Source organism: Hyperoodon ampullatus, assembly GCF_949752795.1.
Source record: "Hyperoodon ampullatus genome assembly, chromosome: 1".
NCBI classification, from domain to species: domain Eukaryota; kingdom Metazoa; phylum Chordata; class Mammalia; order Artiodactyla; family Ziphiidae; genus Hyperoodon; species Hyperoodon ampullatus.
In genome coordinates, this window is record NC_136914.1 from 223,277,506 (window position 1) to 223,293,445 (window position 15,940).

Consider the following 15,940-nt stretch of genomic DNA (forward strand, 5'->3'; position numbering starts at 1 on the left):
TTCAAGAAACTTTCAATATTTTACTGCAAAACAAAACAGTTTTATGAAGGCTGTGGCTGCATGTAACGATACGATACTGGGTTTCGGCTCAGAGGATAAGAGAGCCTAGCATCTTCGAAGCTTTAAACCGGCCTTGGCTATTTCTCTACCTCCTTGCTACTCAAAGCACTGGCATCATCTCCTGGGGGTCTGGTAGAGATGCAGAATCTCAGGCCCCTCTCAGACCAACTGAATCAAAATCTGCATGTCAACTAGATCCCCAGGTGTTTCCTGAGCCCTTTAACGCTCGAGAAGTCCCTGGACCACCGGAATGCCCTTTGCTAGTTCCCTGGGGCCCGACAAATACGGGGCTCTCCGCAGATGCTCCAGGCGTCACTAAGCAGCAAACTCTGCACCTCTGGGGGTGCCGTCTCCTCTGAAATCCATCCCTTCAGCAAAGGCGGAGGGCCTCCTGTCCCCGTGGAGCCCCGCCGCTCCTACACTCGGGACCGCGAGGCCCACGCACGCACTGCGATGAGCGGACAGGACGCCGAGGCCGGGCTGGGTTGAGTCTGGACGGCCCCTCACCTGGGCATGTCTTTCCTTTCCTGGGCCTGAGAGCCCGACTGCAAACCGAGGGGGCACTGAAAGCTGGGGCGGGAAGAGTGCTGACACTTCACTACTTCCCTTAACGGGAGCCGCTGGTTACACCAACAGCCGCTCTTCCCCGCCCACGCAGAGAGGACCTCGGCGACTTTGACTCCGCCCAAAGCCCAAGTCCCGAGGACTGTTGGCCAACAAAGACCGGCGTGCAAGGGGTGGAGCCTGGGAGTCAGATAACGCGAGAGGTAGTTTCCCGCAGAAACTCTGGCAGACATCGGCGCACGACAGTTCCTGCCCCCGCCGCGAAGCTGGTATCTACCGGGGGAGGCGGGGCCGGGCCTCTGGAGCAAAAGTCGCGAGATTTGAACGCGTTCGCGCCAGTTCTTCCTGTCAGAGGCCGGAAGTGCGGGGCGTATCTGGCGCCTGCTCTGCTGGGCAGCAGCGCCTGTGGGCCCGGCAACTTGTCACGGCTTCTCGGGTCGAGCCTCGCCTTGCCTCGCCTCGCCCCGCCTCGCCCCGCCTCGCCTGGACCGAGGTGATGGGGGACTCTAAGGAGGCCGGGACCGAGGCTCCGCCGGCCGGCACCGCTGCTCGGGGAAGGCTCAGCCTCTTGTCCCAAGGAGAGTCCGAGGAACCTTCTGCACAGGTGAGTCCGCGGTGGGGCGGGACCTGCAGGGCTCCGTGGGCTGCGGGCCCGCTCGGCCCGGGAGGGATGTCACGGTTCCCGGCGGCTTCTGCCGCCTTCTCCACGCCTCCCCGACGGCCCCCAAACGGAGTGGAAGTCCGTGTGCCTGTCGGTGAGTACTCAGGCATTTACTTTTAGGTCATTCGTATCAAAAGCAGTCCTGGCTTCTCAGTCGATGATAACCGACAGGTGAGTTAGACACGACCTTCGCTCTCAAGAGGCGTACGTGTAAATATGTGGTTCCCAAGTTGGCACAGCCTTGCAGAGCTGAAGGGAGAAGAAAGCGAGCTCACCGAGATGGCACTGAGCTAATTAATGTTAGAAGGGCGCAAAGTGTTTGCCAGGCCGAAGCGGGGCTGCGTGAAGGAAGGTTGGAAGAGTTAACTTAGACCCTGAGCTTTCTTGGTGTGCGAGTGAAATCTGTGCGCACCCCCCAGGGACTTGCTATGAAGTTAGACATTCAGAATATTTGTGTCGTAAACTGACTAATCAGTTACTAAACGCTCACTTAAAAACAAAAAACGCCCAGATATCTCACCACAAACTACTTTCTAAATGATGTATGTTATTGACATTGAAATACATCTTTAATATTGAGCAGAGGTTTTATTAAATTTTGCATTTAGTTAACGTGCTACTCTTGACTCCTTGGTTTCTGCTTCTACACTTTCTTATGAATGTTTTAAAAGATAGTTCGGTTGGCCTGTTTCCTAGCTAATAACCGTACCCATCACACTCCTTGACTCATCTTTTTTTCTTTGAAAGTATGTGAAAAAGAGCTAAGTAAATGGTACACTTTTTTTTTTTTAAGAAGGTCATTTTTTTTTGATGTTGGGGGTAGGAGTTTATTAATTTATTTTTTTGCTGTGTTGGGTCTTCGTTTCTGTGCGAGGGCTTTCTCTAGTTGTGGCAAGCAGGGGCCACTCTTCATCGCGGTGCGCGGGCCTCTATCGCGGCCTCTCTTGTCGCGGAGCACAGGCTCCGGACGCGCAGGCTCAGCGGCCATGGCTCACGGGCCCAGCCGCTCTGCGGCATGTGGGATCTTTCCAGACCAGGGCTCGAACCCGTGTCCCCTGCATCAGCAGGCAGGTTCTCAACCACTGCGCCACCAGGGAAGCCCTAAATGGTACACATTTACGCTCACATTTATTAACTGCTGTTAGTAACATGTAGTATGCGTTCTTGTAAGCCTGATGTGGTAGGGTTTTTATTATTATTATTAAGGTGTTTTTTTTTATTCCTAGTAGTGTATATTAGAATTTCATTTAATGTTTTAATCAGGGATCAGCGTTATTTCTTGGAGGCAATGAAGTGAAGAGCCGAGCTGTAGTGAAATACTCGTCTGCGCCCCCTCGGACAGCGTTTGCACGCCTCCAGGAGAAAACAGACCTGAAACTCCCACCTGCCAACTGGTTACGAGAGAGTGCCAAACTAGGACCAGCAGGAACTACCATTCTTGGCAACAGTAGGAAAAGCAAACCGTTTTCAAGGTAAATATTAACTGAAGGCATTTTTACCTGTCCCTCAACCTTCCACCTTAAAACTCTTAATAATCACTGTTCAGTTCAATTTGTAATGTTCATCAACGTGCCAAGATTTCGCTTTGGTAAAAGATTATATTTGACTTTCAATGTCCTTTATCCCCCTGATAATAGGACTCTGTTAAAATATGAAGATATCAATCGCGTATGCTTCTTTTAAGTCTGCATCATGTTATTAACAAAGATGAGTTTTGACCACTAAAATTCCATCAGCTATTTTAATTTTAGCCAATTTACATACCTTTTGAATATGTGAATGCAGAGAATCAGGGTGGCACATGATGAAGAAAGCCCTTAACACTGCCTAACCTGTCCTGTGGGATTTTTCATTAAATGGTGGTGGATTGTCTGGGCGGAAAAAGCAGTGATGTAAAAACACAGCATGTCGAGTGTTGTACACCCTTGACTTTGACACTTGCTGGTGGTATTTAAAGTTGAGAGAGTGACCTGGGTCTTACAGAGAAAAATGTACTGATGTCCATATTCTCGTAGACCATTTAATGTATGGGGTTCTCTTTTTTCCTCTCAGCGATTGAACCTAAAATATTTCTGCATAACATATAGCAAGAGCCATAAATACATTAGTACCTTATGTGCCAGTAGTTTGGAAATTATCCTAATGACTCAGGAGGTAAAAGTTATATTTGTAAAATGTTGCTTGTTTGTAGCATTATTTATACTAGCAAAAAAAAATTGGAAATAGTCTGCATATCTTCTTCTAGAAGAATGGCTTAATAAATTATAGGTCAACAGAATTAAATGTTATAAAGTGATTTAAATGATAATTATATTTACTGTGTACAGACACTGTGCTGAGTACTTTATATGTTTATCTCATTTCATTCTCACAACAACCCTTTGAGTTTGGTACTGTTAACTAACTTTCCTGCGGAAAACTGAAGCTTGGAAAGGTTAAGTAACTTGCCTAGACCACATGGTAAATCATCAGCATGCTTTGAAGTGAGGCAGTCCTAACTAAGTATCTTGACTCTCTGCCACCTACTAACTGAAAAATGGTGACATCAGCTGCCTTTCAGGCTTGCAGATTATAGATGTGCCTCATGTGGTACCTGTCACAAGTTGGGTGCTCAGTTAGCTGTTTTTTCTCTTTCTGGTTGAATTGGTTTCATGTGCATTTTTTTCTCATATATTTTTTAAAAGGGTAGTAGTGTATATCACTGGGAACATAATCCCAGAGACTAAAATTCTGATAAATGTTTCTGTTGCTATTTTTCTCATCTCCCCACCTAAAAAGAATAATAACTCTAACTGACTGTTTTCTATTGGATATTTTTTAGACTTCATGACTACAAAAATAAAAATAATTGTTAATTGTTTTTATTCTAAATATTTACTATTAATTGCTTCTATTACTATTCTGTTATTACTATTTTCTATCAAATCCAAGATGCCACTGATTTTTAAGTCACCCCATTATTTTAATTTTTTTAAATTTATTTTTTCTTGAACTATAGTTGATTTACAATATTGTGTTAGTTTCTGGTGTACAGCAGAGTGATTCAGTTTTATACACACACACACACACACACACACGTACACACGTACATATTCTTTTTCATTGTGGTTTATCACCGGATATTGATTTAGTTCCTGTGCTCTACAGTAGGACCTTGTTGTTTATCCATTCTATATATAATAGGTTGCATCTGCTAATCCCAAACTCCCAATCTATTCCTCCCCCACCCCCCTCCCCCATGGGAACCACAAGTCTGTTTTCTAGGTCTGTTAAGTGACCCCATTATTTTATGTACCATTAAGAAGGAAAAACTAGCCAACTGTAATGGTGATAGGCATACTGATTTCGGAGGTGTTAGAATGTAAAAAAATGTGTATCCAAGAAGCGATGAAATATAGTATTCTGTTATAAACAATACCTGCACCACCCTGAACGTGATTTTTGTGGACTTTGTCTTCTCCTTCAGCTTTGGGATGGCATACGACTTTATTGATTCAGTGGGAAACGATGTGGATGTTGTCTCTGACTCTGAAGTAAGTGTCCTTATTGCAAATGTAGTTGGGATGTTTGTGCTGGGGATTTATAGCCTGCTTTGTCTGCAGTCTTGAAAAATTAGTGATGAAATAAGCTACAACTATCTGATTATTGAATACCTTTTTTATTAAAGTAACAGTGTCCACTGCATCTTTCCTCAAAGAGGAGGGAGCAACCCCCCAAATAGTGGCAGTGGTAATTAATATTAGTATTGATGGTTGTGTTTTAATGATAGCAGTTTTGATGAGAGCAATTATAATGTTGGGTTATGTAATGTTACTAGTTGAGAATTAGATGTGATACTTCTGGTAAAATCTGTTGATCCTTAGTTGGTCAGTTTTATCTGAGATGCTAAAAGCCTGGGTCAGTGCAACAGTGTGACCTGTACATACTTTATGAAATTCCATCGTGTACAAATAAATCTTTGACTGTCATTTACATTAACACAGGGTGACCGGTAAAGTGTAGGTGATTCTGGTTCTAAACCTCTGTCTTCTATGTGCTTATAGGTAGCTCTTTGTGTAAAATACAGTTTTTATGACCTTAAGGAAATAAGGTTTATTATGCTTTAAAGTTAAGTGAAGTTAAAATTTGAAAGATTCCAGATCACACTACAAAGGTCTTTCTAAATTGTTTTTTCCTCTTGATTTTTTTCAAGAACATAAAAAAGCTCCTGAAGATCCCCTACAGCAAATCGCATGTGAGCATGGCAGTGCACCGCATAGGAAGGACTCTCTTATTAGACGAGTTAGATATTCAAGAACTCTTTATGAGATCGTCTCAGGTAATACTTGAAAAATAACAAGAAAAGCACTATTTTAACAACTTAAGGGAACTAGAAATGTGATTGTGTTTCAAAGAAAGGCCAAAGTGGAAACGTGGTTGAGTACTTCAACCAAGAAGTGAAAAGTTTCACTGAAGATAAAAAAGCTTTAATAAAGAAAAAACAGAAAAGAGAACGGTGAAGAAACTTACTTCATTGAAACCAACAGCCAGGATTCTTGCAAGGAAAAGGGTGAAGTGAATGAAGAAAGTTGTGAAAAATCTGAAATTTAAGGGACTGGTTAAATTTTTGAAAAATCCTTTGATGTCTCCATTAAAGACATTTTCATGAAACATGGCTGCCAGGAAATGTGAAAAATGTTTAAAAAATTATTCCTATGAATATATAGTTACATTAGAATTAATTGGTTCTCTTAAAGTAGAGCTTCTCAAACTGTATGTGGTAAATGACTATTCCCCCCATTATTTTGTAAAGTATAGTAATATAATAATATTGCAGTTTCTGAAAGCTTACTCTGTACTTCTGTATTTACCTTGTCATTACAAGTAGTTCATGGTTGCAAATAGTTCATGGTCTTGCCACTCCCATAGTCTACTCTTTAAAGAATATTCGTGCAGTGCTTTGATATAGGAAAATAAGTTATAGTGATTTAAATTGACATTTAAAATAAATGTTTTTCCATTTGAAAAGACCACAGTTCAGTTCAGTCTGTATATGTTAGCCACTGGGCAGGATCTTGAGAATCACAGTCCTTGCTTCCTAACAGCTTATAATTTGGGGGTTATAAACACACAGATAATTTTAATGCAGTGTGCATAGTGGGACTGATTCCAGGCACTGAAGAACATGTTATAGAGAAGAGTCACCTCTCCTTGTCTGGCTTAAGGAGAGGAGGAGGACAGGGAGATTTCCTAAGAGGTGATAGGGACTGAGTCTAGAAAGGTAAATGTTTTACGAGTGTAGGTTTATGAAGCGGTGTTTAAAAAATAAAAAGTATTTTCTATAAGAGGGCAATAGGTAACGAATTGTTTTGACTGCAAGCTTGGTTTATTTATCAATTTCTTATGTTTGTTCTATTTATCAATTTCTTATGTTATTCAGACTGGTGATTGGACGTGGTTAAAAGAGTTTTATCAAAGACTTATTGATCAGAAGTGGCAGAGGAAGAAAAAAAGCAAAGAACACTGGTACCAGAAGGCTATTCTTTCAAAGTTTTTATATTACAGGTACTTGGCTACTTGTTTATTTTTATCTTAAGAGGAAAAATGAAATTCTGACCTAAAACGTAATTTGAAGCCAGCAAAAGTAATTTAAGTTTTGCCGCTGCTATTGTTGACATTTGCCCTATATTGCTTTTTTAACGAGATTTGTGCTTGATTATAGAATCTGGTTTTTAAAAACCGGTGGCCTGCTACATAACGTTAACTTAGTAACAGTGTGGTATTTTTTCTTTCTGATTTGGCCAGTATCAATGGTGATGGAGCTGCTCAGCCTGTCCCATCTACCGCAGAACAGCAGGAATCGTCCAGCGCAGATCAGACAAACGATTCGGATGGGGCTTCTTGGCCCGCCCCCTTTGAAATGCCTTCTTCAGTCTCTGAAGACCCCAGTGCTTCCAGTCAGGTTAGTTAGGACTTAGATGCTAATTCAGCAAACTCATTTAAGGAGACAAAATCAATTATTCTGTTAATAAAAATAGACGAACCGGAGTGAAAAATATTCCATCAATTTATGTCTTCACAGTTACAAAAAGTACTTTCTTTAGTTTTTGAATATGGAATTTACAAGGGCTATCGTGAATGGCTAGATCGGATGTTTTTTAAGAAATAATTCAAAAGCATTTGAAAGTTTTTACCACATTTAAGATAGCTTATCAATATGTTTATTGATACTGATTATCTCCTTAAAGTCATAAGGAGATATGGTATATTTAAACTGTAGAAATATTAAATGCCTATCAGATATTGAGACTCACAGGCCTGTTTGTAATTTAAATACTGATCTTCTACCTTAACTTTTAGTCAGATTGTTAGGCCTGAAATAGCCCTGCAGATTTTCTAGATGAAGTTGCTAAGACTTAACTTACATTAATGTTATAAAGCTTTTAGAAAGGAAGAGAGAGTAGACTGTTACCTCTTTTGTTTCTTAATATTCTTGGTTCTTACTGTTCATTTGTTTTTGTCCTTATTGTGTCTATCAAAGAATAAAATAACTCCATAGATGTAAATTGTGCATGTTTATTTTTAGGAAAATATATTGACAAGCTTGAGGAAGGTAAAAATAAGATCTTTAACTTGGTAACTTGTGTTTTTCCTCTTGCTGTGTATTCTCACATGTTGAACATTCAGCATTTGTCCAGATACTATCTGTCCTCACAACTTATAAGGTTATAGGGGACAAATAGCTTTAACTTGATTTTAGTTTTAGTAGGTTTTCAGATAGAGATGCCTCATTAAACTATGTAGTGACCTTAAATTTTTTTCCAAAGTTGGGAAAACTGTAAGGAAAAGGAAGGGATTAATTACCCTGCAAGTCCATATAGTGATAACTGTAGGAGGTGGGTATGTTACATAAATGAGAAGGGACATGGGTGCTGGGTGCTAGGAGGGTCCCATGTCGTGACTTGGGTAGTGGTTACATAGCTAATTTGCTTTCTAATTAGTCATTATACTGTATTCTGTATTATTTGTTTTATGTACTTTCCTATATGTGATTATACTTCACTGAAGGAGTTTCTAAAAAATTACTTAGTATTCCTTGACTTCAAAACACACACATTATAAAAAGACCACATAATAGAAATACTAGTCTTCTACCACCCATTTCCTCCTTTATGAGTATTACCATCTGTCCTTTAAGGGTTACTGTGAGGGAACAGATGTATATGTATGACTGATTCACTTTGTTATAAAGCAGAAACTAATAAAAAAAGAAAAAAAAAAAAAAAGGTTACTGTGAAAAACCTTGGAGGCTTTTGAGAATCTGCAGACCTGCATGTGGAGGAAGTGAACTGGAATCTACTTAATGCCTCTTAGGCCATGTACTTTACTCCACGTGTGGCGTATAAATTTGTTTCATCCTTGGAGCTGCATATGTACTGTGTTGATGGTACCATTTTACAAATAAGTAAATAAAGCTCATAAAAAGTAGATGTTTGTCTGTGACCACAGAGCTGATGAAGTTCCAGCTAGGGTTTAAACCCTGATATTTCTGACTTCAGAGGCCTGTTCTCACAGCATTACTCCAGTGTGCCCATGTATTCCACACGTTTAGAAGGGCCCTGTAAGCAGTCGAGTTGTCTTAGCAATGGCATATTCCTCAGTAGAGCTACCCTGCCTAAAAATAATCTTTTACAGAATACTTTTTATAACATATATAAATCTTTAAATTCCAACATTTAGAGATGTATTTTTGTTCGTAAGCTATCACCTCACGAATTCTTGCTCCCAACACTAAAATGGCTAGTTTGAGGCCTGTGTTAAGCAGTAATAGAGTTTAAGTAGGTCTCTGTGGTATGGCCATGGAGCCAAACCTTTACTGAGAACATTATAAACTAGAGCCCAAACTCCCACTAAAGCAGCTACCTGGCAAATACAGTTTGGGGGGTTGATAACTTGTCTGTGTAAATAAACAATATAATAAATGTTTGAAATCCTTTAAGGACCCTTTGAGAAGAAGACAAGACATAGCAGAAGCACTGGAGATTCCCCCCCCATGCTTGCAGTTATACGTACTTTGCAGGCGGGTGCTAGGCCTGTTAGCACAAACATAGGAATAAGCAATGCACACACATGCTCACATGTGCATGCACATATGCATGCTCATCTTGGTTTAAAGTAATGTTTCTTAAAGGTTTAAAGTAATGTTTTTTAATGGCAGCTGCCATTATGGTTGGAAAGTTGAGTGGTGGACTGTGTTTACCCATGTCAAAGATTCCTCTTCCTATGTGTTTTCAAAATATATTCCACAGAATCTAATGAGAATAAGAAAGTGTTATGAGGTCAAATAAATGTGAGAACATTGGATTATACAGAGGCGAAGTAGGTTTTTCCAGTGCAGGACCTCTTAGGGGCTTTTTAATGGTAATAAGAATTGTTACTCTCCAAAAGCAAATCCTTGGTAAGCAGTGTTATTCAAACCTGACTCCAGAAATTTTTCACCCAGGGCCTAGACGTCTGTGAAACACACACTAGGAAATGTGAAACTGGAGGCTGTTCTGATGACCAGTGTCTCAAAAATATGGCTGAGGTTTCTTAGGAATTTTTTAATCCAGTAGGGATGGGGTATGCTGAAAGAGCAGTGCTATTCTGATTCACCCAAAAAAAGAGGAAAAAAGGCTTGGAAAGCTTAAAATAATCTTTCATTGTTATTTGAGTAAGATCTAAATGTGATTAGCTTATTATAGTAACCGATAATTAGGAGCTGAAGTATGTCACCCAGTAACGAGAGTTAATGATTTGTATTAGCCCTGATTTACGAGAGTAGATTTGATGTGTATGCTTTGAATGTTTAGGTGATACTCTTTAACAGTAGGCCATTTTAAAGTAATTACGGCAGCAGAATCACTCCTTATCCTTGCACTTTTCACAGGGAGGTGAGCCTCTTGAACCCTCATACATAGTGGGGCATGTGGCCTCAGCACCTAAAGAACAAAACCTGACTACTTTATTCAATGACGGGGAGAACAGTCAGGTATGCTTTTCGTGGTGTCCAAGGTGAGACACCTAATCCCCAGTCTACTTCGTCATTTAAAAACTAGTCTAAATTGGATTCATAGGGGAAGAAATCCACTTGATCCTGAATCTCTTTCTAAGCATCTCTGTGATCTTATAGCTCTGTGGCTTTAATTTACCTTGTCTCCCTTGTCTTTTCCTTTTTCTAGTCTTTCTGTGGATCATGGGGGGAGATTACTGATCTCCTGTTTATTATATAATCTTTCTATTTGATTTTAAATCACAGGGTCTTAAAAATGATTTTGCTCGGAATATTTTATGGACGTTTGAAGACATACATATGCTAGTTGGCTCCAACATGCCTATATTTGGAGGAGGCAGATATCCAGCAGTCAGTCTACGCCTCAGGTAACCAGGCTTGTGTTCCTTTAGAATCAGCCTTCCATCTGCTTTCACCTCTCCATTCCAGCATCGTTTCCTTTTCTAGTTTTTTTCACTTCCCTTCTTGCCCCACCAGTTGAAATGGCTGCAGTAAGGAAGGAGTGTTTAAGCAAATGCTGAAAGCCCTCTGGCTGGCTTTTCATTCTAGTCCTCAGTGAGTGGAGTCAGAGATCTGCTGTGCTGACTTAGTCTTAAGTCTGAATCTACAACTTGGGAGAATATAATGTAGTTTATTTAACTAGTCAAGGAGATGGTCTACCAGCTTTCTGTTAACTAATTGTGAGCATTTTTTTAATGTTCCAGGTGTATGTGTTCATACTAGTCCATGTGAATTCTGATTTGGGCACTGTGATGCATGCTGGTCAGTCTTTCACTTCAGGTTGTGTGAAGAGCGTGCAGTAGGCTCCCGGTCATCCGCTGTCATAGTTCCTCCTATTCTTACTGAAAACTCTAATGGACACCCATTGGAAGTCCAAGAAAAGCTTGTGGAAGGATGTTAGGTACAACACACCACATAAGCTACATGTGCGTGTCTCATCAGAAGAGAAAGCATAAATGGCATTCTCCAACTAGGGAGAATAGATTAAAATATTTTAATGGGGGAAATAAGTCTCAGATGATTGATTATGGAACAGCTTAATTAAATCAAATAACACTAGAAATGTGTATTTTTAGGGATAACAACAAACCAATTAATGTGCTAACTGGAATCGACTATTGGTTGGACAACTTGATATGCAATGTACCAGAGCTTGTCATGTGTTTTCATGTAAATGGAATTGTACAGGTAAGATAGACACAGTGTGACTTTTAAAATAATCTCTCAAATACAGATTGGAGCAGAAAGTACCTCACTAAAGTTTTTAAGACTCTTAGATACTAAGGTGTATTTTGGCAAGGAAGATAGCTATGGATAAACTCAAATTTGAGTGTTTTCACTTTTGAGTTGGTGATTTCAGAATTCTAGATGTTATAGGAGTCTAATTTTACAGGTAATTTGTGGGCAGGTCATAATACAGTACTAAAATCTATATTTGTAGCCAGAGAACTGTAATTTTAATGCCAGGCACCCATAGTAATTACCTGAAAGTGTCTAAACAGTGGAGGTGTTTATTCAGTATACAAATACCTACTCAGTTTATGCAAAGTTTAAGGAAAGGCCCCAGCATTGCATAAAAGTAAATAGTTTATATAGCATATTGTTATTGAGCATATTCTATTTATGAGGGACTTTGTCCCCATCAGAAATGTTGGAGGAAAAACAATAACGTTTGGCCACTACTCAGAACGGTTTAACCTAATGGGAAATAAGAATGCGCAAAGAGAAAAATTGGAGACAGTGGGTGAAGGATTCAAAGTGTAGTGCACACAGGAGTCTGGACGATCGGAGAAGAGTGAGATCACTTCTGTTTTGATCTGGTCTATTTTCCAACTGATTTGTAGTTTCTAGTCTTAGAGTACTTCAGAAAATACGGTAAGAGGCCTTTAGGGAAGTGTAAGCAGAAGACAAGCTAAAGCTACGGAGGCGCTTTAAAAATTGTGATAGTAATAGCCTTGCAGCCTTTACTCTTACTGTTGCCTCCACGCGCCATGCTCCATTTCTGTAAAGGAATAGAGTCCATAGCTCAAGGGGAAAAGAGGATATACTGGAGACACTGCCCAGATGACTATAGTGTCAGGGGAAAGAAAAAGCCAGAAATACATATTTTGAGAAAGCTTACTGGGCGAAGTCTGCCTTCATTTACCACCTTCCCAGTTGAAAACCATTAGGGTAGAATAGAAGAAAGTGTACAGCATGACTTGTTCCATGGTTAGGACAGAAATGGGATCCTGCCTAAGTGTGTGGTTCAAAATCTGGTGATGACTCCCCCTTGAGAATTATTCCTGTGGTAAACCACCACACTGCTGGCAGGGATGGGTCAGATTTCTCTGGAGTATCAGGGCAGAAAAAAGACCAAAAGCCAGGGCCTTAAACTCTCATGCTGCGTAGGTCTCTAGTTGGGGGATTTGTATGTTTGGTTGCTTTTTCATAAGAGAAGTGTTGCTGTGTAGGTTTTCTCTTAAACTATCTTCTATCTGTTTTACAGAAGTATGAAATGATAAAGACAGAAGAGATTCCCAATTTGGAAAACTCTAATTTTTCTACTAAAGTCATAAAAGATATTGCACAGAATATTTTATCATTTTTGAAATCTAATTGTACCAAAGAAGGACATACCTATTGGCTCTTTAAAGGTAAGCTAATTCTTGAATGAATAGTAATTGATTTGAGTGGCAACTGTAAAGTGAGGTTTATTTGGTTTCTTTGGTTTTTTTGTTTTTTCCCAGCAAGTGGCAGCGATATAGTGAAGCTCTATGATCTCACTACTCTTTGTGAAGAAACTGAAGACAAATATCAAAATCCATTCACAATGCCAGTGGCTATTCTCTTATATAAGTGAGTGCTTTACGAAGTTAAGATGAAGCATTAGCCTTACTTACAATTTTTAAGTGTATAGCCACATTATCTATGCCAAGGTTTTAAATACCTTTTAGATTTTCATAGTTTAAAAAAAGTGTATGTATGTATGTATATATACACCTATATATTGTTCCAAAATAAATGGGGAAGGGGGGAGGGCAGGTATATAAAACACAATATTTAGTTGTTTCTCATGGCCCTTATTCCACTGGAAGGAAAGAAGAGCGTGCCTAGACTTGAGTCTTGTAGAGCATGATGAATGGGGAGTAAAGTTGCTATGAACTTCTTTTAGGGTTGCTTGCAACATGATGATGAAGAAGAATCAAAATAAGAAGCACTATGGGACTGTTAGAACCCTGCTTCTGAATTGTGTTAAATTGCTGGACAAAAGCAGGCATCCTCAAGTAAGATTAACATATGCTCTCTAAAAGAATTCTGGCATTCCGATAGAGAATTGTTGCCTAGACATTAAAGCCGCCTGATTCATAGTCTGTAACTGCCCAATGGATCCAGTTTGGTAGCCAGGTACCACCTGTGGCTCTTGAGCACTTAAAAGATGCTTCATCTGGATCGAGATGTGCTTTCAATGTAAAATACACACTGAATCTTGAAGAGTGTGTGTGCGCATGTGTGTACACATTACATGATGAAATATTTTGTTTATTGAATCAAGTGTAGTATTAAAAATTGATTTCGGGCTTCCATGGTGCTGCAGTGGTTGAGAGTCCGCCTGCCGATGCAGGGGACACGGGTTCGTGCCCCGGTCCGGGAAGATCCCACATGCTGTGGAGCGGCTAGGCCCGTGAGCCATGGCTGCTGAGCCTGCGCGTCCGGAGCTTGTGCTCCGCAATCGGAGAGGCCACAATAGTGAGAGGCCCGCGTACCGCAAAAAAAAAAAAAAAAAAAAGATTGATTTCAACCAGATTTTACTTTTTTTAATGTAGCCACTAGAAAATTTTAAATTTTGTGTCTGGCTCACATTTCTCTTGGATAGCACTGTTCTATAAATTTACAATTCACAGAATTTTAATAAAGTAGTGCTGTTTTTCCTTTGTATTATCACTGTTAGAAGGTGGAAAACTATAGTCTATTGAAAGATCCATTTACATGAATGTCAGTATGAATAAGGTCCACATCCTGTACCTCAGTATATAAAAGCATCTCTTAAAACAACCTCAGTTCTGTGCCCATGGTTTTACACCACCCTTATTACCCTCAGGTGTCCGAATTTGACAACTGTATGTTTCAGTGTAAGGATAGTTGTTGTGTCCTGTTTAAATCAGAAGAGAAACGTAGTATCTGTGATTTTTTTTTTAAAGATCCAAGTTCCTTTTAATTGTGGCCACATGCAGTTCGGAAATAAAGATTATCCTAGAGACCAAACCAAGATAAACTGTTTTTGAAGAAAAATGACAAAGCAATTTCTGGCTTAACTATCTAATTGCTGATTAAGGTGATAGTGGTTAATAAGTTAAAAATAGTGTTAAGACTATTGCATGTCTGAGACTAATAATTACTTAAACAGTAGAGTAGAATAAATGCTAATACATAAATGCTAATTTTAAGAGAAACCAGATTTTCTGGACTTTTCCCTCATTAAGCTAGTGGAGGTTTTCCCCCTGGAACCATAGGTCGTATAGTAAATATTAGTCGCCTATTAAAGATAAACTAATTAGTTCGTAGCTTGTAAAGAGAAATTCTGGTTTCTTGGTTGATACGGAGTGATGTGTTGCTAACATTTTAGTTATGACACTTTATACATGAAAACTTGTCTCCAGTGAAATATATTTGCCACTTTTTCTTAAGAGAGAGGGCTGGGAATGGAATAATTTTAGGAAATAAACATATCAACCCATGAGGATTTTACAGAGTACATTCAGAGTATTGGTACTTTGAACCAGGAACATTTCAGTGTGTATTAACAGTCTGTGGTGGAAACAGCCTGTCTGCAGGTCTCCTAAAATTTGTTAGTACAGTAGTAACATTCATTCCACTTCAGAGTGCTCAATTTTGATGAGTTACTTACATGTTTTTTCTTTTTATAAGATTATTGCTTCAGCCAATTACATGCTTTCAGAACTCTTCCAATTGGATGAACCTAAAAAAGAAGAAAGTTCAGAATCTCCATTAAATGAGAATTCTGATGAAAGTTACAGTGAAGAGGAGGAGGAGATGCCAGACAGTGATGAAAACGGATCCTACAGCACCTGTTCTGATCCATCAGATGATAACAAAGCAGTAGCTATAATTAAGTCTGTTGGAGAATTGTCAGTTCCAGAAAAATACAAATCCATTCATCAAATCAGAGTAAGCATACTGAAATTTGTATTAAAATTTCATCAATGGAAAAACAAACAATTGTTAATTGAATACAGTTAGCATCTCAAAAGATGGCATTACTTCAGTAAACCTTTTATGGTCTAGGGTCTAATAATCATTAGCTCTATGAATTCTGAAACTTGGTTCTATAATTGTCCTAGGGTAACTGATCCACATGCAGACCTATGGTGGGCTGATGTGTAAACCACATCAAGATGTTAATTTTTAGGTGGGAGATTTTCCTTTCCAGTGACCAGTGTGCAGCCCTGGCTGCTCACCACGGTACTTCTTCCCGGTTGCTGTGTTGCTGGGAGACTGAATGTGTAGGTTGCTTGGTGAACGTAGAATCAGAGCATACGGTGGCTCATTATTGATCCATATGTGGAGAGATCTGGCACATTGTCCCTGTGCTACAGGACGGTACTTTTTAGTGACTGTGGGCA

The 15,940-nt window shown here is 39.7% G+C and overlaps 1 protein-coding gene across 2 annotated transcripts in view; it reads left to right on the forward strand.

The window, feature by feature from the left end:
• Positions 1 to 1,120: 1,120 nt before the first annotated feature.
• EDRF1 (erythroid differentiation regulatory factor 1) overlaps positions 1,121 to 15,940 on the forward strand; it is a gene marked incomplete at both ends in the record, with an annotated part of 40,001 nt that continues 25,181 nt past the window's right edge. For both annotated transcript variants that reach the window (XM_079699622.1, XM_079699623.1), the window contains 13 exons: positions 1,121 to 1,228; positions 2,549 to 2,757; positions 4,752 to 4,818; positions 5,478 to 5,603; positions 6,705 to 6,829; positions 7,070 to 7,226; positions 10,194 to 10,295; positions 10,563 to 10,684; positions 11,393 to 11,504; positions 12,805 to 12,952; positions 13,046 to 13,154; positions 13,471 to 13,582; positions 15,225 to 15,485. In XM_079699622.1, coding sequence (XP_079555748.1) covers positions 1,121 to 1,228; positions 2,549 to 2,757; positions 4,752 to 4,818; positions 5,478 to 5,603; positions 6,705 to 6,829; positions 7,070 to 7,226; positions 10,194 to 10,295; positions 10,563 to 10,684; positions 11,393 to 11,504; positions 12,805 to 12,952; positions 13,046 to 13,154; positions 13,471 to 13,582; positions 15,225 to 15,485 — 1,758 coding nt within the window. The remainder of the gene's footprint in view (positions 1,229 to 2,548; positions 2,758 to 4,751; positions 4,819 to 5,477; positions 5,604 to 6,704; positions 6,830 to 7,069; positions 7,227 to 10,193; positions 10,296 to 10,562; positions 10,685 to 11,392; positions 11,505 to 12,804; positions 12,953 to 13,045; positions 13,155 to 13,470; positions 13,583 to 15,224; positions 15,486 to 15,940) is intronic.